The 24,190-nt window shown below is 39.0% G+C and overlaps 1 protein-coding gene across 9 annotated transcripts in view; it reads right to left on the bottom strand.

The window, feature by feature from the left end:
- LOC124054535 (collagen alpha-1(XXV) chain) overlaps positions 1 to 24,190 on the bottom strand; it is a 137,114-nt gene that overhangs the window by 42,755 nt on the left and 70,169 nt on the right. For all 9 annotated transcript variants that reach the window (XM_046380661.1, XM_046380659.1, XM_046380664.1 and 6 more), the window contains exons 3-6: positions 18,038 to 18,082; positions 14,345 to 14,352; positions 2,859 to 2,885; positions 512 to 538 (exon numbers count right to left, since the gene is read on the bottom strand). In XM_046380661.1, coding sequence (XP_046236617.1) covers positions 512 to 538; positions 2,859 to 2,885; positions 14,345 to 14,352; positions 18,038 to 18,082 — 107 coding nt within the window. The remainder of the gene's footprint in view (positions 1 to 511; positions 539 to 2,858; positions 2,886 to 14,344; positions 14,353 to 18,037; positions 18,083 to 24,190) is intronic.

The raw sequence follows: 24,190 nt of genomic DNA, 5'->3' as shown, positions 1-24,190 counted from the left end.
AGTAATGCATTTCAGAGTCTGTCAAGCACGGAAAAGCACTCCCATCATCATCATTTAGAAGCTGCACTTTTATAGAAATGTCAAACTACAGAGCTGGAAATGATTAAAGCTCTGAATACATCATGTCACGTCAAGGATTGAAGTGAATCACAAGTAATTATAGAGACAAAGCTAGTTGGCTTTTGATTATTGCTGAGATTGAGCAGATATATTGTGCTGATGTGCAAAAGCTTGTGCTGATGTTCAATTTAAAGACAAAAGGCACAAAAAATGTCTTTGCATTTCAGAAAGTATAGCCTGCTGTGCCTTCCAAGGTATCTTGCACATTTGCCTGCCCATTCTTGACGTAGAAATAAGCCGAGCTGAAATGCTTGTTGTATTTGGCCAGATGGGAAGAACACTATCCCCGGAATTTCATGCATTTCAAACCTTTTGCCCACAGTTCTGCCGGGGGAGACGCACACAGTCACATTCATCAGCTAATCACAAGATGTTGGAGAAAACCACATACCCGTGGTCCCTGGTCGCCTTGATCCCCCTGCAGAAGGCAAGAGAAAGAATTTGTCTTGATATACAAGGGTCAAAAACACACTGTGCACACATATACAGACACAAGTACAGTGCTAATAATGAGCTGAGACACTGAAATCACTGAGGCATAACTCAGAACACATTGATAAGAAGAATAACACAGCAACCCTCAACTATTCATTGTGGTTGAGAGTAAAATCACTTATGATAACATGGACTGACATGAATTGGGTTTGAGAGAAAGTGAAACAGAGCAGTGGTGTGAGGTTTGGTGGGTTTGGTGAGGGGGGGGCTGAGTTTGGGTGAACTGCATTGCCAGGCCAGAATTTATGCCCAGAGATGTTTGGCTTTCAGCCTTTTTTCAGGGGTAGGTCTCTGTGGATGGAGAGCAGTCCTGAAGGAGAAAACATTTGTTTTCAAATCAACCTGTGTGTAGAGGACTGTGGGTTTATCACATTGTAGTGAAACCAAACGTACACTTTTGTTTAAAACAACTGAAGGACAAGCAAATGTGGACATTGAATTATAACCTTAAGCTTCCAAAAATTGGAAAACTGAACGTGTTTAAACCATCTCACTTGATGTACTCTGCTCTCCTGTTGGCAAAGTTACAGTTTAGCCATTGCAGTAAAATGAGCCAAACAAGTTATCACAGATGGATGGGAATTTTGCTCAAACAAACTTCAACGTAATGCCTGAGTAATTTCACATAAAACGGCTCTCGGAATTTTTGTAATTTTTCATTGGGCAGTTGTTCCAAAACCAACTTTAATGGGAAAACAGTTGCAAATGACCACACTGATGCATGCTGTATTCATCTTGGGTGGGAGGAAGGCACACAGTTGTTTCTCATTTCATTAAACTGCAGATCAAGTGGTTCACATGAGAGGCATGAACATGCATCTAATCAGCAAGGATTGTCATGATGGACACTCAACAATCATCTAAATATGGTTTTAGAAGTCATGCTTCTGGGTTCAATTTTCATCTTTAAGAGACACCAAATGAGAAATCACACTGCTGATTCATGGCGTTGGTCGGTGCCAATAATCAATGTGATCCCGCATCCCACATTACTAGAAATCATCGGTTACCAAAGGGTGTGACTTGATTCTGATGACAACTGTTTCCCTGTACTTGATTTCACTTATGGTAAGCACTCTCACGGCATTGCATGTTATGTCTGATATTTTACAGCACAATAGTCCTTTAAACATAACTGATAAATGCTCAGGTTGTTTCTCACTTCATATAAAATAGGAATAAATACTGAATCTATTCCATGTTAGTTTGTAAAGAAGCACAGATCTTTCCCAGTTACATTTTTGAAATATGGACTTGAAGTTATTTGTTTCCCTTGCAAGTGAATTCAGGGACTTCTTCAGCTTTGGTGTGAATTAATGGAACTTGTGGTTTTAGTCTTTCAAAGCAAGAGCACGGGCACACATTTGTCCCAAGTCCTGCAGACAGTGTGGTTATTTTGCATGCTCCACTGCTGTTTTATGGAGGAAGGCTCAGTGAGGCATTTAAGAGCTCCAACATGGACTCAGGCTTTTAGTCATTAATGTTCTGTGCTGTGGATTTGTGAACAACAGGAGAATTTAAATATTCAGACTCTGAGATTTAAGGTCATGTGGATGACTTGAATGTGAATTATTGTGGCAAATGCAAAATGACACTCCTTATGGACAAATTCACTAGTAGTAGAGCGAAAAGAAAGATTTTTTATTGTCTTGAAATCAAAGTTGAAAATAAGTATATTTGCTTGCTTATTGAGAATAATATAAGATTGATACCACTCTCGCGTTGAGACAGTAAAAACAGAGGGAAACAACCACTCCAGCTAGACAAACTTTGTTGTCTTTGGACACTTTCACTAGTTTTTCCCTTTGCTTCCAGTCTCTGTGCTAAGCTAAGCTAACTAGCTTATTGATACATGCTCATCAACACATATATAACTGTATATAAAGAAGGATGACATGAGAGTTTGGTTTTAATCAGTTATTTGATGTTATAAAAAGGGGGTGAAATGTCATGATTGATAGCTGAGTGTTACTCTTGCTTGGGTGCAGAAACTTGAATCCACTGCTCCATTGACCAGTCATTACAGTACAGACTCCGGCTCCAAATGACATCACCAGCACAAGATGGCAGTGCTCATACCTAGAATATTTTGGCTACACTTTTGTACTTTGGGAGGTAGTGGAGGCATGTCGTCTATGTTTATATATGCCTGTGTGCTGATTTGAGAGTGGTGTCAATCTTTTAATTCTACTGATTAAGATTATATACCAAAAATGTATCAAACAAAATATAAAATTACTCACTTTTTCACCTTTTGGACCAGGAGGGCCCTGCAAAATAAAAAGAAAGGATTGTTCAAACTTCTTACAACACATAAATACAAGAAAATTACAAATTATGGTGCATGTAAGTTATTTGTAATCCTGGTGCCATGGCACATTGGTAAAATAAATACACTACAACAACTTCAAAACCAGTGTGACCAGTCATGTTAGCCAATAAACAAACAGAGTTGCTTAACATCACAGGAACATCATGAACTTCAGATACAAAGGCAAAATCAAAGTTTAACTTACTGAGTTTTGATGAAACGAACACTAGGTACTATTTGACATATCAGTGTTTCAGCACTGATTAAAATGCCCTGTCACAGAGTGGGAACTGGTACCTAATGCAATGTAGACAGCAGGGCTTATACAAACATACAATTACAACCAAAACTCAGCCTAAATCAAGTCCATGTTTACTTAGAGGATCAAATCCAGCAATCTCCAACCAAGCATTGGCAAGCTCGTTGTAAAAATGTTCCCTGAGCAAGAGGAACACTTTTTTCTTTTTCTTTTCTTTTTTCTTTTTTTTCTTTCGTTTTTTTTCTCTTTACAGCAGTTAGTGAAGTAGTTTTTGCATCCAACTTCTGTCAGGCGGAGGTTCCTGGGTGGGTCTGTAAAAGATCATGGATGAAAAAGAGGGATCGACAAGGAGGTGTACATCCATACACTGAGCTTGTGCTCAGAAACACAATTTTGACCATTTAAGGAGTAGGATAAAGCCCTGTTGGGCTCTCTTTCTTCTTCTGACGTTGCACTTCCAGAACAAGCTAGCTCCTTAAAAATCGGTATTAGAGTCAGAACGTAACTGGCCACCCTGCTGTGTCATGTATCATGATGATGATGATACGAAACTGTATTTCACATGAATATGTATATATTGGATTGAGATGACTTTTTTCTTTTCTTTCTTTCTTTTTTTTTTTTTTTTGCACATGAAGTCATTTGATATTTGAAAACACATCTTAAATTTCTACAGTCAGTTCAAAGGGTTGTGCAAGTATGCATATCTTGTAGTATTGCAATTGATTGAGCAAATGCCAAAAAAATATGTCCTCGGGTAAAAAAAGCAAGTTGTTCATCTGTCACCAACACTACTATTATGATATCTGGTTACTTTTCCAGGCTAATACTGGTCAGACATAATTTGTTTCCAACGATATCAGACACGCTGAGAAAAGCACACTGACACTAATCCATAGATTGATGACATTAGTATAAAACCTGTGCTTGGAGGCTGTTCCTGTTAGTCCATGGACCAGTGACCCAGAATGGCAGGCTTGCAGACAAAGACAGGCTTCAACTGCCCTGGCACACAGAGCACAGTTTAAAACTGAAACGCTCCAGAGGTAGTCCAGCAGTTTTCCTCTGCCAATTTCTACCACACTGCTCTGGAGCCATAGTCTGCTCAGTGCCTACGGACATTATTTCAGATGCATGGTTAACTATCCATGACTTTTAGTTTATGTTAAGTAGTGCATGTGTTCCCACCTAGATCTGCACGAGGCCTTGGCCATGAGGTTGTAAACCTGTACAAGTCATGCCTTTTCTTCAAATGTGAGGCAACTGTGTTTTCTTCAACAAGCTCAGAAACTGATGGGAAATGCAGCTTTAATACATACACACACATCTGAGGAGGCTGGATATGTTGCTTTGACTGGTCATACAAAGAGCCACAACACACTTGTAAACACAAAAATGTGCCATCACGAAAACAATGTTTCCGATTGCAGTTCCCAGGGGGATGGGGGAATAACAGAGGCAACATATTGGAATCAAATGTGAGTTTTACTTTTATAATGATGCAGAGGCAGTCCAGAGGGACTAAATACATTTCCAGTGTATTCCTCAAAATGGAAGGCAACTAGAAAAAAATCAGTGCAGGCTTTTTTTGGTTGCGAAGGAAAGCTTCATTTGGACAATACAAGGCAACTGACAAGCTGTTACTGCAAACATATGAATGACTGAGACAAAGAAATCCACAAATATACCCACTGCAGCTTTTTGTACAAGCCTGCTTAATATATTATATCTGGCACTGAAAAATAGAAATAGTTGGCACACGAAATTACAGGGCTAAATGACTGGGCACCATAAGTTTTTGGAAAGAAATGAAAAGTCTGCTTTATATCATTTGGCATTTCAGTAAATCCAGATTGTGCAGCAACACAGTGAAACTATGTCGAACATCCGTTTTAAGGAATGTGTCTGTTTTGTTTGTGAGGGAATTAATAAGGAAAATAGGGTCAAAAGTTTTAGATGAATCTATCACAAAAAGGTCTGGTTAGCCAAGTCAGTGATTCCAAAACCTTTTAAATTTCCCCCATGTCAGACAAACTTACCAACTCCTGAACACCACCATTTATTTCAACTATTCAGCCATTACTTTAGCTCACTATTGTATCTGTTTGCTCACTGATTTTAGCTTAACATTTGTGTATTAGTCTCACCTAACTACTATGTTGTCTGTTGATTAAATGTAGCTTTTCTATGCATGCATTAATTAAACAAGCTTGTTTAATCATTTCTAAACCAGTGACCATTTGTTTTAGAGCCATGTGATGTTCAGAAACTACAGCTATTAAATTGTAATTTCTGACTTTTTTTTCTCAAATTAGTTAAGCTACTACTTTCTACATACTCCCAAAGTAGCTGCAGACATACTCATTGGGGTACAGCTACCCCTTGTTGGTAATCCAGGTAGTGAGAAATGGTATCAGGCATTGAAGCGTCATATGACTAATGAAGTTTTATTGTTATCATTTTGAAATAGGATCTTTTATTAATCCTGCATTGGCTGTTTAACTGTATCAATCGCATATTTCTAACTACACTCAGCATCATTAACCAGTAGATTGAAGTGAAATACTGCTTTTGACAAACTGTACCACATCTTACTCAAAAACCTTGTTCATTTTCCTCTTACATCTGGTTATAAAAGCATGTGGAAATGATTTCACTACATAGTCTGCACCTGCTCATTATACAGCCCATCATTTGCACATCACTTGGACAGACAGCACCCGCTGGAAATTTTTCAAAAGGTTTAAGCCAGCACAGTGAGGGTCTTTTACAGACACTATTTAGCAGCTCTCCTGCAAAGACTATTTCAAAGGAGCAGAACTGTACTACAGTAGAACTGCAGCAGGTGTCTATTTGTCAAGCAGTCTCTGCAGCTTTGTGGTTTCGACCTGCCCCAAGGAAGGTTTCTAATCAGCACCTGTGTATGCTTTTCACATCTTTTTACTGCTTGTGCTCTGGCTGGTTTTCAAAAGCAGCCCTTCAGCAGGTGCTTCATGGCTCATCAGGCTGCTTCTGTTTGATCAAACTACCTCACTGTGCATTAACAAGTTACTGGTTTCCATTGATATTGAACATTAACCCTCTATAATGCCTTTAACACCTTTACATTCAGATCACACTGGATTACTTACAGACTACTAGCAACAGCTGGTCAACATTAGCTTAGTAAAACAACTGGAAATCTCTATTCAAAGGTGGTGCACTATCTCCCTGGAACCCACTCATCAGTATAAGGTTGATGCATCAAGTGGAGACTCAATGAAAGTGACTGCACCCACCTGAGAAATATTCTGGTCCATGACCTCCACCTTTTTGTTTTTACACCTTGGTTTTTGTTCAGAACAAACAAATAAGGCATAAAGTGTTAATTAAGATGTACCCCCATTTCCAGTGCTAAACTAAGCTAACTGGCTTCTGGGTGTAGTTTCATATTAACTGGGAGGTGCTGATATAAAAATGTCAAACTTGTCCTTTAATAGAGTTTTATAGGAATTAAGAACATGGTTGCCCTAAACATGTTTGCATCTTAGATTTGGTTGTGAATTTGGAACAGTGTTTCACTGATGCTGTCGGATAATTAATCGTTTATTACTGAGAAAGCCCTTTTAAAGATTATTTCCTTTATATGACTTCAGAAATAATAGCCATCATATAAGTGATGATGAACAGAATGCAAATGCCCCAAAGGAGAAAATGTGTCATTTTCAATAAGTGAATATAGCGCATATTCACTTATTGAAAATGACACATTTCATGATGATGGTAAGCCTCACATTTTCTGCTGCTCAACGCTGGGCAAACTTATATCAAGCTTCCATCATGAGATGATTTGTAACAGAACATCCTGTGTGAATGATATTGTCGAGTTTATGGTGGACCACTGAATCAAGATTAAGCTGTTCTCTATCCAGATACATGTGTAGCTTCGTGTTCTAAGCCAAACCATGACCACTGTCTCCTGCAATGGCCTGAATGAGCTGTTGATATGAAAAAAGTGAAAAAAAAAAAAAAAAAAAAAAGTGGAAACCACCTTTGAAACAGAACGGGGGAGAAATATGGAGAGGTCCAATTAAATTGGCAAAAAGAAGTGGGGCCAAACCTGCAAGCAGCAAAAACATTGCCATTCAAATCTGACATTTCTTAGTTACTTCACTTAATACACACACTTCATACATGGTTTCTGCAATGCTGTTTATCAAGCTATGAAAGTATTGTGATATAGATTTTCATGTTTTCTGTGTTGGTTTGTCTTTTATTGTACAGAGGAAGTAGTGTCGTCATTTATTTTGTGTCCCATCCTGATTGTGCTTGTATTGTTCCCTATACTTTGATACCCATTTACTGATTCCTATTGTACAGCCCATTATAGCTTCTCTAGTTTCATATTTTATGACACATAAATTATTTAGGGGTTTCTAAGTTGTCTCTGTGGCTTTTCATTGGATCAGTTATGGAAAACAATTTTAAGAGCTGTTAATAGTGTACCCAAATATCTGTTTAGACTTTACGTATGAGTTTCCTCTCTCTGCATAGCCTAGATGAGGTATGTTCAGTATGCAACTCCTTTCAGCAATGGGATTAGGGCAGTGTGGGTGGTGTATTATCTCCACCCTAACATCCATATGGTTGCTGGGCAGTTAAACACTTGCAATTCATGTGACCAAGTAATCTTAAACCCACTTTCTAGACCCCCCATCTGAAGAACTTTGTCTTTCATAATTATGGACATTGGGCACGTTGATAAGAGATGAAGTGCTGGTACTGATCATCTGTTGACCATCTTTCATATCCTTCAAGTGCTTTTGAAAGCCAGATGAACTCTACAAATATCATGTGGACTTTTTGAGCAGTGTCACTTGTGGATCCCTGTTTTGTTTGTGTTGAACAAGGACACAGATGCACACAAGTACGCAGGCAATGCTATCCAATTTCCTGTCACCTGTTTCATGTTATTCTGCTGATCCAGAAGGTGGTGATGATAACCTGCAAGCAAGCGTAACAATGTGCCTGCAGCAATGATTACTGAACGAAAAAGAAATATAGAATTCCCTTTACCAAAAACACTCCACAGCACTCTTTTATGTTAAGATAATTTTGTCAAGCTATTTTATATTTCAGGAATGACATTTCTTGCCCATTTCGAACTCATTATCTTATAGCTCTAATTTTACCCTGCAATGCTTGTCTTCAGGTGTTGTCATGAATGGCAGTTATCAGATTCAGTTGCAATTAGATACACAGATTACACATTTGTTTGAAACACTGACTGAAATTTTCACTTCCATTGTTATTCACAGGATAAGATCATGCTTTCAAAGGCCTTTTATCAACAAAGGAAAATAGCTCACTTTACTGTCACACAATAAAAATTAAGGCTGAGGTCATACCAAATCAAAAGCTGAAATTTCTGTTGGTCTAATTTCACAGTCCTGCATAGACACTGAATAACCATTGTTCACATTCCTACTCTCCTGTAATTTACTCAAAAAATGATGGATGAAAGCTAGACAGTGCACGGCTGACTGTGCAATGCAAAGCGAGGGGCTGGCTTGCATCAATAGCTTTAGCTGTTGTTGAACTGAGCAAAGTAATTCTCGTGGGTTTGGCTGCAAGCTGCTGGTACAATCTTGTGAAGCAATCCTCCCAATCCAAGAAGATGCAAAAAGTCAGGAACAGAGGACGTGTATTGTAACCTCTTCCTGGACTTGGCTGTATTAGTTTTCATCACGGTGACCTGTTAAATGTATTGAGGGCCAGGAAATCAATCCATCAAATGGAGCTCATATTCTTTTTGTAGAACCTGGGCCAACAGAGCTGGCAGCAGTTGCTGTAGTCTGAACTGCCGACCACATGGATCCAATCATCTCACCCTGGAGCACTGGCATCTCCGAGAGCACAGGCCAACAACTACCGCTTTTACAACCTCTTCTTTACGGGCATAAGCTTTTCTCACACAGCTACACAATGTTAATAAACGTGTGTACACAGGAAGTTAAGCAAAGCAATCCTCCAGGCACCAAGTGTTGACAGGCAAAGAGGAGGTGAAGGGTGTGTGTGTGTGTGTGTGCGTGTGTGCTGCTGACCACTAAAATGGGAAGAGAGTAAAGGGTTTTAAAGGACTAAACCCTTAGTAACCGAGGTACTTCACACAGAAAAGTGATGCGTCATGTTTGCCAGACATTAAAACCAAAAGAAGCTGCAGATATCACAACAGTCTGGAATAAGTTCATCCTGGTTATTTAACATTTTGGCAAATACACTCATTTGCTTTTTTTGCTGAGAGTTAGAAGAGAAGATGATACCACACTCATGTTCATGTACGGTAACTACAGCCAGCTGCTACTTAGCTTAGCAATAAGATTAGCCGTAAGGGAAAACAGCTAACCTGGCTCTGTCCAAAGGTAGAAAAATCCACCAACCAGCAGATCTAAAGGTCAGTAATTAACACATGCAGCACATACCACGCATGAGGTGTTTTTAAGAGGATTCTTTTTGCTCTATGGAAGGAAAAATAATGCAGCATTCATTCTCTCATAGCATTTCCAATAAACTCTCCACCCAGAAAAGGTGAAATGTCCCATCTGGATACACAAATATAATCAAATGCACCAATGCCAGAATGGAAATATTAGCAAGGCAACTGCAAAATGCACATTTATCCATTTTGAGCTGAAAGCATGTGGGCACCAATGGAAGTGAAATCTACTCAATTTCAAAGAAACCTGGAGCACAGTAAAAGGCATCCAGTAAAAACATATATCTATATGTACACCTCCATCTGTTAGTTCTGCATGGGAAGCCTCAATCATATTACCATGGGCCCCGGGGGGACTTTTTTTCAAGGCGAGGAAACTAATGGAGGACAGAGATGTGAGTAATCAGAGCTGAATGGGCAGGAACAGACGACCACAAGTGGCTGGTGCTGGTTGGGGGAATCTGGACGCAGAGGTTAGGCAGGGATAGGAAAACCACATTGGAAAACTGACTTGGGAATGGCATCTGGTTCCCATATCCATAGTGTATCACAATTAGCCGGCATAAAATGACTTTAATGTGCGTGTATGTGTTTGTGAGTGTGTGTGCTTGTTGTATCACGTTGGATGTGGGAGAAAAGGAAGCCGTGAATGGACAAAACTAAAAGGGATAGTGTGACTGGTTATAAATGAGGGATGATGTGTGTACAGTGTCAAGATGCAAGTCAAACATGAAGAAGATTCTGATTCAAGATCCGAGTCAGGGAAGCTCTTGTCATTCCTGAAGAGGGGAAATATTTAAAACAGCTTCAACCAAAGTGTAGGCATAAAAAGCCCGACATCTAAGCCAGAATATTTTTTCTGCTCAATACGTAAGCAAATTTCCGACCGACAAAATTCTTGTTGTGGATATGAAATGTTGAATATGGGACAATGTTCCAGCTGGAAAACTATTTCTTTCACTTCTCCTGTTGATTCAATTAGAACCACATTGTGGCAGGTCCACATTTCTCATCATTTGATGTTACGAGTCGGAGGAAAATTCCTCTCAATCAAAAACCTGTTGTACTTTTTCTCCAACTGCGAGCATCGCATTCATACTGCGCTGATTCTCCTACCCCTCAAAGGTAGTGACAGTCAGTTTCCCCAGCGAGTATTCACTCTACTCGACCAACCAAAGTGCACTATTGACCGCTTCAAATCACTGAGACTAAACCTCACAGTTGGCTCGAGCGCTGCCTCTCGTCAATTGAGAGCGGAAAAGTGCTGTGGATGGGCACATCATGAGCAGAGTACGGACATCGAAAAGGTCAAACTCTTAATGTTGTCACATCGAGTGACAGTAGGTCTCCTCAGGCACCACTGCCCTGATGAGTCCAAATAAACGCTGTCATGTCAGATAGAGCCAGTTGCAGCTCTCAGTGGGCCTCTTCAGTGCCAAATCCTCAGTGAGACTGTGCTCATGCCCTCTGATGTGAACACACAGAGTGCACAGTTTCACATGCGCTTTGATGTGAAGCTGTTAATGGGCTTTTCCTGTTTCAAACTCACAACATGCAACAGAGCAAAACTGTAAATGAACACAATATCAGAGCATATGGCAGCTTCTTTCAACTGGAGTCTCGCTCTTGATAATCTGGAACCTTCTTCACTTCTGTAGGGTGAAAGTGATCAAAGTCCAGCTAGAATATGTTTTATTAACAGGTGTAGAGCTGTGGTGCATAACAGATGAAAGACGAAGGGTTGAGGGCACCTTGGCTCCTTTGCTTCACCCTAACACGGCCTCTAATCCCTGTAATGCAGCTACATAATTCATGTGTTGTGACGGATCATCCTCAGCCTTTGTGGCTGGAATCTCAGCTGATGAAGCAGGTAGGTGGAAACTGCTTGTACAGACATAACACCAGCTTTATTTACCTTGTGCTAACATGCGTTGCAAGGACACATGTGCTGTACTGCAAGCTGCCTGACTCGAAACAGAGACATGCACCACACTGGACTGTGAATGCTGTATTTTGAATATTGCATCATTTTCAAATATTTCTCTTTCCCTTTAACCAGATTTCAGAGGTGGATAGTTTCTTTCCCTGTCTGTCTAATTTTGATTCAACACGGCATACCGTCTGTGCTGAAAAAGTACAGTTGGTGTTAGTGGGTACTCGAGTGCAGCCTCAGGGATGGTGTTTTATGCTTGATTGGTGCTAAATGGTGTGCACACACAGTGGTGGGTGCTTGGGGTTGATGTTTTGACATGGACAGCCCTTGAAGTACAGCAGAAAAATGAGAAAGAATATAAAAAATGAAGAGCAATGACATGATCATTTCTGCTTTTGATCATCATTTCACAGACTAAATTTTCTGTACAGTTAAAACATTTCCCTCTTAAAGAATTTCTTTGGCTTCAGCGGCATGATGAAGCAAAATAATCTTCTTGTAAATGCTCCAAGAGCTGAAAAACTCACCCTGACCGATATCTGTAGCCTATAATATTTCAGATATTCTAGAGGACAGGGAAGAAATCATGTCAGCCGACCTCCTGATCCCATCCGATACTGACACAAAAGCAGGTGAAAAAATGAAGGAATACAAATAAAATCACTTTTCAGTGTCTAATGTCTAATCACAAGCAACGAATGAGGATCTGCCTGATGACTGAAGAGATCTTTGCTCTTTCTGTCTCTGCAACCATTCATAAGTTTCTCAGTAACAGTTAAGTCTCAGGGATGTGTAATGACTTCAGCAGTGGTTGGTTTGTTTGTCTCAGAGGACTGTGTACAATATACACAGTGTTCTCACAGTGATGGAGGGAGCTGTTGAATATTCATAGCGACATGTCCCCTGCCATCCCCTGGGTGGGCATACCAAATGAGAAACCACATGACATCACTTACTACTGTCTCCTTTTAAAGAAACTGCTGCTGTTTTTTGTTTTTTTTTAGGAAACTGATTTCTTGACTATTGGGTGAGTCATTGTCAGATCATAGCATTTTTTGAAGACTTGACTGTTTTTAGAAATGCCGTCAGTCATCCAGACTTAAAATAAGTCTGCACTGTAAATTATAGCCTTTTTTTGTTTAGCGCTATGGGCTCTGCTTTGCCTACAGTAAAACTATGACCTGACCAAACATTTACAGCACCTTCTGCTACCTATAATGACTTCATCAGAGACTGATTTGCTGGCCACAACTGGTACATTGTCAGGTACTTACTGTTTGTGTACTGGATTTACTATGTCACACCATAAGGAATGATCCCAAAAGTACAGTCATCCTGTACATTTGCTGGCAGATCCGATATTTCAGAGACAACACTCCTTGGGCTTCAGTTGGCTCTGGAGACATCTCACAGTATGATTTTATTTGTCAGACGTGAGGCCTGGCGAGAGAGGCTGAGAAGTGAGACCACCTGCACTTACTTACATCCCAGAACCCCAGGAGCGAGTGTCTGAGAAGACGCTGAGGATTAACTTACAACTTTTACGGCTCAGCCGGCACACGCTATTATACCTATTCGATCACACTTGCCTCTGGACTATAAATAATTTTAACAGAGCACACAAACGCAGCGGCCACTTGACCCGGTTATATGGCGAACTGTCACAAGCCCTGCTGCTTATGTATGCATGTATGGGTTTGTCTTCATCTTTGGGGAAATTCTGAAGTTTTCCATCTGTTTAGGGGAGTGAATCTGTAAGTGTAATGAAGTGAGATAATCTGTTCGGGTACAGGGAGCTGGCAGGGATGCAGACTGGTAGGATATTACAAACCAGACTGCCCAAATGACAGGGAGAAGGGTCCCTATTAGGGGATTGCAGGGATAAAGCGATTATTTTAATAATAGAGTCAGACTGCAAGGTACAACTGAGATTTTTGGTAGCAAATTTGTCATAATCAGATGTCTTTTTCATCAAATGTAAAAACAGTTTTATACTTTTTAGTTTGCTTTCCTGGTTTTACATAAACAGAAGCCAAAGCCAGAAGTCCTTTCTCTTCTGGTATTCCTCATGGGGTCTTATTTTGAAAAAAAAAAAATATGCATGGCAGTTAAAGACGAGAGACAAACCTTTTTTTTATCCTGTTTGAATTGTGCCATGAGCTACATGTATGATGATTGTCAATTTAAAAGATCATTTTTCAAGTCAAGACAGTTATAGAATCAATAGCTCAACATGTTTTTCACTTCCTTGTGTGTGTCTGTATACCAAAGCAGAACCTTAACCAGCTTATCATAAAGACAGACAATGAAATCCACTAATCAGAACCTCTGAACTTCACTAATTGTATTTTAAAATCCATTGGCAGTTTGTGGTTTGCAGAGGTTGATATGACTTCCCTGAGTCTCCTTGAAAGCCTGGAACCTCAGACTGATGACAAGAGTTTAAAGTTGCTAGTAGGCAGATTTTGTTGCCTTTGTACAGAGCCAGGTTAGTGGTGCCTCCTTGTTTCCTGTGTTTATGCTAAGCTAAGCTAACTAACACTGTACAAAAGGCTTCATCTTGTAATGCAACCACATAGTTTTATTTCAGTATTTCTCTTTCATATAAATTGTCATTGAAATTAACAGAAAATTAATATTATCTGGACTGCATCATGCACTTCTGTTTCACTGAGGGTTTTTTTGTTTTGGTTTGGTTTTTTTTACCTCCACACAGCTATCACAGCGTAGATGTGAAGCAGGCATACTTACAGGAGGTCCTGAAAGAGAAAGGGAAAAAGAAAATACTTGGTTAGAGTGTTTCCAATCAGTGATCAAACAGACACAGATCATCAATGTTCCACAGAACCACAACCAAATAACTAAGATGGGAAATTAGACTCTTGCTTAGAATTATTTCTTTGGAAAGTAACATTGCAAGAAGATCCATCTCTACCGTGATGCATTCACAGGCTATCCAGAATAGGAAGACATTCTACTTCAGTATAGCAAACCTGTATTTCTAGAACAATAGCATAGTGACAAAAGATCCATTTCCATGCACTTAGGCCAATAAATGACAACATTAAGTGGCTCTAATTTCACTGCTACAAGAGAACGGCTGCTTGTGAAAAAATACTCCCAACGTTTTGTGAGGTGACACTCGTCTTTTTCCCAATTACTGCTACCCAAGGTCTGTGTGCCAATGCACTTAAGGGCTCCCCAGAACCTTGCAAATCATTTTAGGTCTTTGGGTTCTTTTTTTTTTTTTTTTTTTTTTTTTAAAAAAAAAGGTACCCAGCTGCTTTGACTTAAAAAAGGGATCTTTTTTTTTCTTTACAAGTCCTATGTCCTTGAAGTGTTCTTCTTCATGATCAGGGGAAAGTGCAAATAGCTCCAGCAGCTGGAGCACTTAAGCGTGTTTGAGGCTTGCCGTGCTGCACTGCTGTTGTGTTGTTTTATGGGTCATTGAGTTACAGTAGACAACTTAGCTTTAAATAAACCTGTTCCACTGTGTGTTTTTGACATGCCCCACTGTGTCAAATGGCTCACTGAAAAGTTTGAGATCAGCAGTTACAGAAAGTCAAAAAAAAAATTGTGAACAAATGTGCAATATGCTGCAGAGCACACAAGAAACACAAGGTATAAACCTAAAATAATCTATGCAAAATTAAATAGTCAGTGACATAATGTGATATAATCCACTCTAAAACTCCAGCTACATTGACTCAGTTTCAATGAGTTTCACTTTCTGTTCTCACACCTCTAGTCATTTCCTCCACAGTGTGTCATTGTCCTGCTTTTGTTAACCAGAGTCAGAAGAGGTTGTACAGGTTACTGAAGTCACTGTGTTGGATATGTGATTGCCCACATGATGATGAAAGTTGTTACAATGCTCTAAAACAACATAGGCTGCAGAGAAGCTACAACTAGGCTTTCCATTCAAGTTTTTCAAGAAGAGTCAGGAACTTGTTAAAAAAAACAGCATTTCTTCATAATTGACACTGATGCAGCACTGTAAAGTTAAATTGCTCAACCGGCATCAATTCCTCCTTTTGTGAAGGCATGTTCACGAGGAAAAAGCACTGATTATTCACACAAGGAAAATATGGGAGGAAATTTCCAACACTTTCCAGCATTAACCACCTGCTAGAACAGTTTCAGAGCGTGGCTTTCACTGCTACAAAAACTTTTTCATCCTAAACTGTCATGCCACATTTTTCCTTTCCATATGTTACCGGTAAACAAACAAGAGATCCTAATGAAGCATCCCATTCATTTTTAATACATAGGTAAATATCATCATGTCTTTTTCCTATTTGTTCTCACTGTCAATTGCAGCCAAGTCTGGGCAAAAGCTTCCCTTTTGCCTTTGTAGATGAGTAAACTGCAAAATACCTCACTATGAATATGTGGGGAACTTGCTGCGGCTTAGTTACTTTTAGTTAAAGCGAATCATGAATTAAATATGCTTCGCTTCAACATCCACCAGGGCTGAGAACTTAAAAGAGGGAAATTGGATTTGCAGAAGGCTTACAGTGCAGAATGCAGCACGCCTGTGCCAGTCAAGGACTGCATTTTTCAGTTGGATAAATAATGTCTCCAAAATATTTTTTTCCAGTTTTACTCCTGTGGAACAGAGTTTGACACTGGGCTCCAATAATGCAGCACTGGTACCATCATATTTATTAGCTTTGAAGGCCCCTGTGAGTTTCGCACAGAATATTGTTTTCACTTGTTTATGCTCGCCAACATATCCAAATAGTAAATGTAGCAGAAATAACTGAGCTATAATTGCACGCTAATATGCAGAAGCGCCGTTAGAGCATTTAAAGTGCCAAAATTTTAAATTACTTTCTCTGTACAAGGACTTCTCAAGCATTGCTTATGTAAAGTCATATAAATACCACAAATGCCTGACTGGACACTGCAAATTATCCGGTAAACACGCAGATAAGAAGCTGATGTGAACTCTGCTGCTTAACTTCATAATTCATGACATTTAGGAAAAAGGCACATGAGGCACTAATTTCAGGTAGACAAATTTGAGCCGCATCTGTCTGATTTAACAACGTACTTCAGTCTAAATTAGTACTGTAATTTGGGCTGTTACACAGAATAAGGCCTGTCATCTGAATTGTTCCCTGTTGTCTGCCCTTAACAGACCACTGTGTCACTCCAGCCCAGACATTGTGAGTGGGTAGGATAGCTTGCTTGTTTCCAATTGATTTGTCAAGAGGAAGCCATCCACATTTGCTCTGGTTGAGCAGAGAGAGAGAAAAAAAACCGTCTATGCACAATGGTGCCATTTGAAATACACTGGCACAGTGGATGTTTATTGGAAAGTTAAGCACTGCATAAACAAAGGTTGGCGGTACTTCAGATCTGCAGCAAACCAGAACATTGAACTATTGTCTGTCATTCGATTTCTCTTTTTTTTTCAGCGTCGTCATACACTGGATTTGTTTAGTATTATGTACATTCGAAAAAACAAAAGGCAGAGAGCCACACCACACTGATTCACATCTCAGAATGCAGAACATGGCCACAACAGGACTCTAAATGAGTTTCAGAAAAAAAAAAAAAATTAAAAATGAGGGAAGTACTACTCAAAACGGACCTCAATTGATTGGGTTTGACTCCTAAACACTGGCTGGATTTAGTGGTGTTTTTTTTCTCCCCTTGCAGACAGTGTTTGTTTCTCAGGCTGTGAAACCAAACCGCTCCCTTATTATTCTACCTCACTTTAAATTGGGACCTTGCTTTGCCTTGTCTCTCTAATTTCTTTTTACAAGGGCAATACTTTTGTACCAAAGCGGCTCTGTTGCAACACAGGATCCCAACGCAGGATCGATGGCAGCCCATTATCACTTTGGCTATCAGGTGAGCTGGAGTGTGGACGCAGCTCTCTGCCAAGTTACGTGTCCTCGCTGTGAATTCAATTTGTGGCGACACTTTCCGTCTGTGGGAGCGCCGCTACACAACATGTCCTCAGAAACTCGAGGGCTCAGCTCGGCCAACTTTGTTGAGTCAGCTCAGGAGAGAGTGTGTGGGAGGAGGGAGAGTAAACTGGAGATCTTGAATACATTACAACTACTTGTTGCTGAATTTGTGGAGGCAAAGCAGGCTATTACATATACACTGAAGCTGAACAAGTACTTCATGTCTAATTTCAGCATAGGAGGTATTGAGCATCTCATAATTTAGATTCGGATGAACAAATTTGTGGATTACTTTTTCACTTTCTCAAACTTCTTGGTGTCCTGATTTTACTGTGAAAATCTAGTGTTTCTATAGAGACTGAAGCTGAAACAATCCAAGTGAACACTGAAACCACCAGGCCACAAATTACACATCTATAACCTATTTTGGCCTCCAAAGATATACAGTGTAGTTTTACATGATTGTGAGTGCAGGATGATTTGCTGATGTCCGACCTCCATACACACACACAAATACACATACCAGGTTCTCCATTGCGGCCTCTTCTTCCTCGCTTTCCTGGAGGTCCTGCAAAAAAGAAGAATATAATACATTTTAGTCAGTAATTTGATTGTCTTTTGTTTGTTTAAGTTTCATATTCTTCAATTATTCTCACAGTCAAACCAACCTACAGCAGGATGAGGAGGAGCCACTGTAAACTACTCTCATTGGACGACAAACACCTAAAAATCTTAAGATTCATGAAGTATTTAGGTTCTATGTATACATAAGCTGAGGTAGGAAAAAAGAAACACACAGTCTTGCTTGAAAAGTGTGCTTCATGTTGACATCCCTGTTTCTTTTCCCTTTCTTCTGTTTTTCCCTTCAGCGCAGATGCCCTGCTTTTTAATTTGTTTATCTAGACAGTGTTTTTCTGCTTGCCATTTTCCTGTCAACACCATCAATCTGCTACAGCTCAGCTGGAGGAGTAAAACAATTACACGGTTTGTCAGGTTTTATATGTTGAAGACCTGACAGGACTGTATTGTATGCAGGTAGTTCTCAGTTTGGCGATTGGGAACATCCTCCCTAATATGACCTCCTCCTCCCTGAAAAGTTTTTTTTCCTGAGGTTTGGAGCTGGAAACAAATTTTCAGGCATTTGTTTACTCTCCAGCCAAAAACTTATGTGCATAAAGCTTTGACTTTTAGACTAGTTGGAAATTAAACATTGCAGTTGCATAGTCAAACAATAGTACATGGGAATTCTTCACATTTGAGGAGGACACGTCAGAGCAATGGAATACATAATATCTAGGAAGGTAAATTGTTCTTTCCATTTAACATTAAAAGAGCTGTCTGGATTAAAATGACTGGAAGGCAACGTAACCAAGAGGAGCAATTTTCTGATCACAGGAAACATCCAGATCCAATGTCAGACAGCAACAATACTGTGAAGAGTTATTACGCAAATCATTTTGAAAGCTCCTTTGACCCCCATGCTGTCAAAGAAGAGCATTCTGTCATCATGTTAAAGGTTCAAGATAATTACAGTAATTTAATTGGACTGGTGAAAGTTTCTGAACAGACACAACTTGACATTAATTGCCTGGCTGTTAAAAGTTGGTCCGAGTGATGCCTCTGTGGCACTGGGCTTTTGTTAGCAAGTACCAATCCCCCCCTCCCCCCAGAAAAAAAAAAAACAGGAGGAATCACACAAACAACTGTACGATTTACTAATTTAAACACTCATTATATGACCTCCAACCCCTCAGCCTGTACAACAAGTTCTCCCTTTATGCATTAGCATATCATCGAATACATCTTCCTTTAGCCTTCCTACACTCTGGAGCCTCTGTGATTGCCGTCTATAAAAAAATAAAAAGAACAATGCCTTTTACGCAGTGTTTGGCTGATTTAGGACACTCCAGATGTGTTACTGGGGTGCAAAATGAAGAATTATGTTGTAGAAATCTTTGTATGATGCTTAGTCCTCAATTTGATCCCACTGTTTGGCTCCACTTCAGCCTCCATCTCTGTTCCTTTTGGATGTTTTCCAGGATAATGTCAAGCGCTGCCAGTGAAAGGCCTAGGAACATTTTAAAGTATGTAACCACAGGTGGAGTTTGACTCTCACTTTACCATGATTCACATCAACCCTGGTTTCTCCATAGATTTGTTTTTTAAGGTTTTAAAAGAAACAGGAGGGGGTTTACTGCACTTGGCAGTCACTTCATTATTACTCACTTTGAAATGACACTTGACACCTCGGAGAGGAATACTTTCTGCCACAATACGACATCCTCCTGATTTCGGTGGTATATTTTTGACAGCTGCTGAGAAAACACTCCCCACATGGGAGCTGGTGATCCAGACAAAATACCCTACATTATTTTCAGATATCATCATAATTCACTATATTGATCTCAATATTTTTCATACTGAATTTAGTATGTGAGGAGAGATTCTTGTGCAACCCAAATGTACCAGTAACACTAAAAACTTTGCAGAATAGAGGTCAAGGAAAATACTATAATTCCAGTTCATGAAACTAAAATGAAAGAATAACTTAAAGTCTATTAGGACTAGTCAAAACAGGTTTTCAGATGGTTTTTTAATCAATTAAGACAAAAAAGTGACCACATACTGTAAGACCTCTGGACATAAATAAAATGAATAATATTCAAATTGTGTCCTGAAGTACTGGGAGATCTTAAGCTCCCTGTCAAGGCATAACATCATTCTTGTTCAAAAACAGTGTGCTGGCCTGCTGTTTTCTCACAGCATCCCAAGAATGGTCATGGAACAGTGGCTTCAGAAAAAAATGTGGCAGGGAATTCATGATGAGGGTCAACAACAATGAACAATCTGTTGAAACCTTTTCAACCTTTTCAACCTTTTCAACAGCTCATGAGTCTGAAAGTGAAATAAATCAAAGTAGACTTGATGTTCATTCAAGTGTTTGGTCAGACAAAGTTTTTGGTCAGACATAACAAACCGACCCTCTGGTGTTATGCATTGTGTTTTTACATTCTGTTATTTGGTGGCTTTGTATTTTGGAAAGAAGCAGTTCAGACCAGAGAGAAAAGGCTTCAATGTAAGTGCTGTTTGGCTTCACATTTCCCTGTGGATGGAAAAGTTGGTTTGTCAGTCTGTGATTTAAATATCACTACAACTACTGGATGGTTTATCATGAAACTTTGTACAAACGTTCATGATCCCCAGAGGATGAACCCAAATGCCATTGGTGAGCCCTGACTTTTCCTCTACTGCCACCACAATGATTTCATTTGTGGTTTTGAGTAAAATTGGATGGACCACCATGAAATTTAGTACAGACAATGACAAAAAAATGTATTTTCCAAATAATGACATTCCCACAAGCCTCAGCTGAACTTTGTGTTTAATGCTAATTAGTAAATGTTATAACATGCAAAACTAAGATGGTGACCCTGCTAAACATGAGCCTCATCAGCTGCTAGCATAGCTGTGCATTCTCAGTTTTGAGGCAACTCAGATTTAACTACTACAGACAAGATAAGTGTAAAAACTGCTAACTACTAGAAACATGATAAGTGTAATAATTACAGAAAAAGACAGCTCACATATTCTGCAACAGACTGCCAACACCAAATGAGAGATGTTGAAAACCAGTGCTGCCAACTTTCATGTTAGAGAGTTTCAATAATATCATGGCTTCAATGATAAATTGGACACTACAGGTCAATTTTGACTACTGAATATGGGATATCATAATTACTTCAGGTCATATGATAACAGTCAACTTCTTAAAAGGTCATCACTGTATCTCTTAATGTGTTGATAATAGATTGTGATGTGAGCGACATCAGTTTAGCTGTAAGAGCAGCATGAAACCATCAACACAATGCTTTCAAGCCTTAGCATTTATTCATTTTCCGCTTTTTCAGAAATAGTCAAACATGATATTTTTTATAAGCCCACAAAATGATTTTGCCCAAAATGTTGATAGCAATGTCATTTTAATGCCATTTGGTGGAAAAATATCCCATGTATTGTTTTTGAATGTTTTTGCTCATGTTGTTCATTACAACATTATTTCAAAGTTATGTATTGCTTAACAAAATACGTTTCTTGTTTGTACTTCAAGTTTTTCAGTCAAAATTGCATTTTACCACTACCCATTATCCATAAAATATTGATTGGCCCTGAACAGCTAACAGAACTGCACCTCCGCTTCTCTTTCTCTTCTCCTCCAAATCAGTCAGTTTTAAGCGAACCAGCCACGGTCTGACTCATTTACAATACCAGCATTGTTTTAGAGCTTGATATACATAATCAGACCACTCATTGCTTCTCTCCCAAAGTAATACAGCTATTCGTCAGAATAAAAGTCGTGCCAAAAATAGCAAACTGGGTACCGGCTCCAACCTCCAAAATAAATCAGGTTTGAAGAGAACTGGGTTTAGACTTCTCAGCAAACCCAATTGCACCTTTCAGGGTAAAGCCGATAAATTCACATGTTTCTTCGAGTGAGAATGATAATCATATAATCTATATGTTAAATTTCTACCCTAAATGTTACCAGTTGAAAAGGAAAACTGAGAATGAGAATGAAAACAAATATTCAGAACAAGAAGACGGGCAATTAGAAGAATTAAATTACCATCACGCAAGCTTGAGTTTACTTGATAGAAAGATAGCAGAGGGTGAGGATGCAGAGGAATTAATCCCAAGGGAGTCAGGATCTTTACTCTTTTGCAACTGTGGTTTGAGTATTGAGAATTATTGTTGAGAATTATAATTTTAAGTTAATTTATGGTTAGTCCTGCAAGTGCCCGAGTCTCAGTTGAGCATAACCATGTGCACACAGGCACTCTCTAGCTTAAGTTGCTACATTTCTCTTTGGCGGTAGTTTCAGTGTAGTGAAGCTTCATTTAATGTAGATTAACTGGTAGCTTAGCTCACTACATTTTCCATGTTTGATTCACTGCTACGACTATACACTACTTTTCCACAGTAAATTTTAAAACTACTTTTTATTGTAGTCATGCTAAATTGTAAACAACCAGCCTATCACATGCTGACCTTACTGTTTACACATGAGTTATAAAAATATAATTTCCAGCATGAATTTTTGTGAGAAACGTCACAGTGGAAAAATGCCTACAATGCCAATGTTTTCAGAGACTGACATAATTTGCTTGTGTTTGGTTCAGTTATGGTGAATTTTAAGCCAAGGGTATACGGGGCTCCAAAGGTCAAAAGTGTCTTTGAATGACATGGTTCTTAAAATGTTTTGGAGTCATTTCAGAGAAGGTCTGACTCAACATATTTTATTTTCTGTTATATGAATAGAATTTGCTTTCAGTTCTGAGTTTTAAATGTATCCTGCATGTTTGTTCCGATTGTCAGGTTCCATCATGACGTAATAAACTTCTTCACTATTAAACCGACAATGTCTTTGAAAAATCGTTTAAAAGGTTTTCAAATCTGTGTTCAATTTTATCACAATATTAGAATTAAATGATGAACTGGGCAACATATGTAATACATAGAGTAGAATAGAATAGAATGCCTTTATTGTCACTATACACATGTACAATGAGATTAAAAGCCAACTCCACAGTGCAAACAGTGAATAAAGTAAGAATAAACAAAATAGTATAAAAATAGATATGGTGCTATGTACAGTGTTAAATAGATACAGTATATATATATATATATAGTGGGAGTGGGATAATGCACGTAGAGAGGTATTGCACAGGAGGTAAAAAATTAAGGTTGAGGTGAATGGACTATGGAATCAGTGCATATGAGAATTCGAAGTGGTTATTGCTTTTGGGAAGAAGCTGTTTTTGGATCTATTGGGCAGTCTAAAGGTGGCTCCCAGCTGGGTTCAGAATTTGGACCTTAGAGTTTGGTAGACTGAAATATTCAGAATATTTCTCAAAAAATCTCATGTTCAATGTCTTCATGGGCAAAGATTTAGTCAAAACAGATTTAATATAGTCCATTTAATCCTACAACATGGATGGATGAGTTTATTAAGCCTGGCAACAGTTACCAGTATCCAGGTCAACAGAGCTAAAGAAGCACAAAAGCTGCACAAAAGCTGGCTTTCTACTGTACAATCATTTGTTACTTTACAAGTACATTTTTGTGGAAATGTCTGGCAAAGAGAAACCATTTGGATCCAAGATACTTATTACTATGCATGACAATGAATAAATCAATACATAAAATGCTAATTCATGCAACACTGGATCCACTGTCCAAGGGAAAAAAAAAAGAAAATTGGACCGCAATTTCAGAATGAGTCTCATCTGTGATCTGATCTCTTGCTCTTCAAAGGGATGTGTATTGTTGTCAAAATATGAATTGCAAAATCTGACAGTTTAAACAGAGAGCCTCGTCAGCACAACTATGGAATATGTGCACTGAAAAAAGAAAAAAATACACTCACTCATATAATGTCATGTCTGCATTTTTACTCTCCTCAAGAAACTGAGAGGCTTATTCCAACCTGACAGACAGGAGTGAAGATTACTTTGAAACAATATAATTATTCCCGTCTCCCATGCAAATGTTCAGCGGTTGACAAAATTTTTTGCCCAACTTTGCTGTCACATTAGAAACTTAACTAACCTCTTCCTAAACGACAGCATTTATTTCAGCCATTCATGCATACCTTCAAACTTTCTATTTCAAAAAATAG

This window comes from Scatophagus argus, chromosome 23, assembly GCF_020382885.2.
Source record: "Scatophagus argus isolate fScaArg1 chromosome 23, fScaArg1.pri, whole genome shotgun sequence".
Taxonomy (NCBI): Eukaryota; Metazoa; Chordata; class Actinopteri; family Scatophagidae; genus Scatophagus; species Scatophagus argus.
Note: the sequence above shows the minus strand (reverse complement) of the source record. Positions and strands in the feature narration are given on the sequence as shown.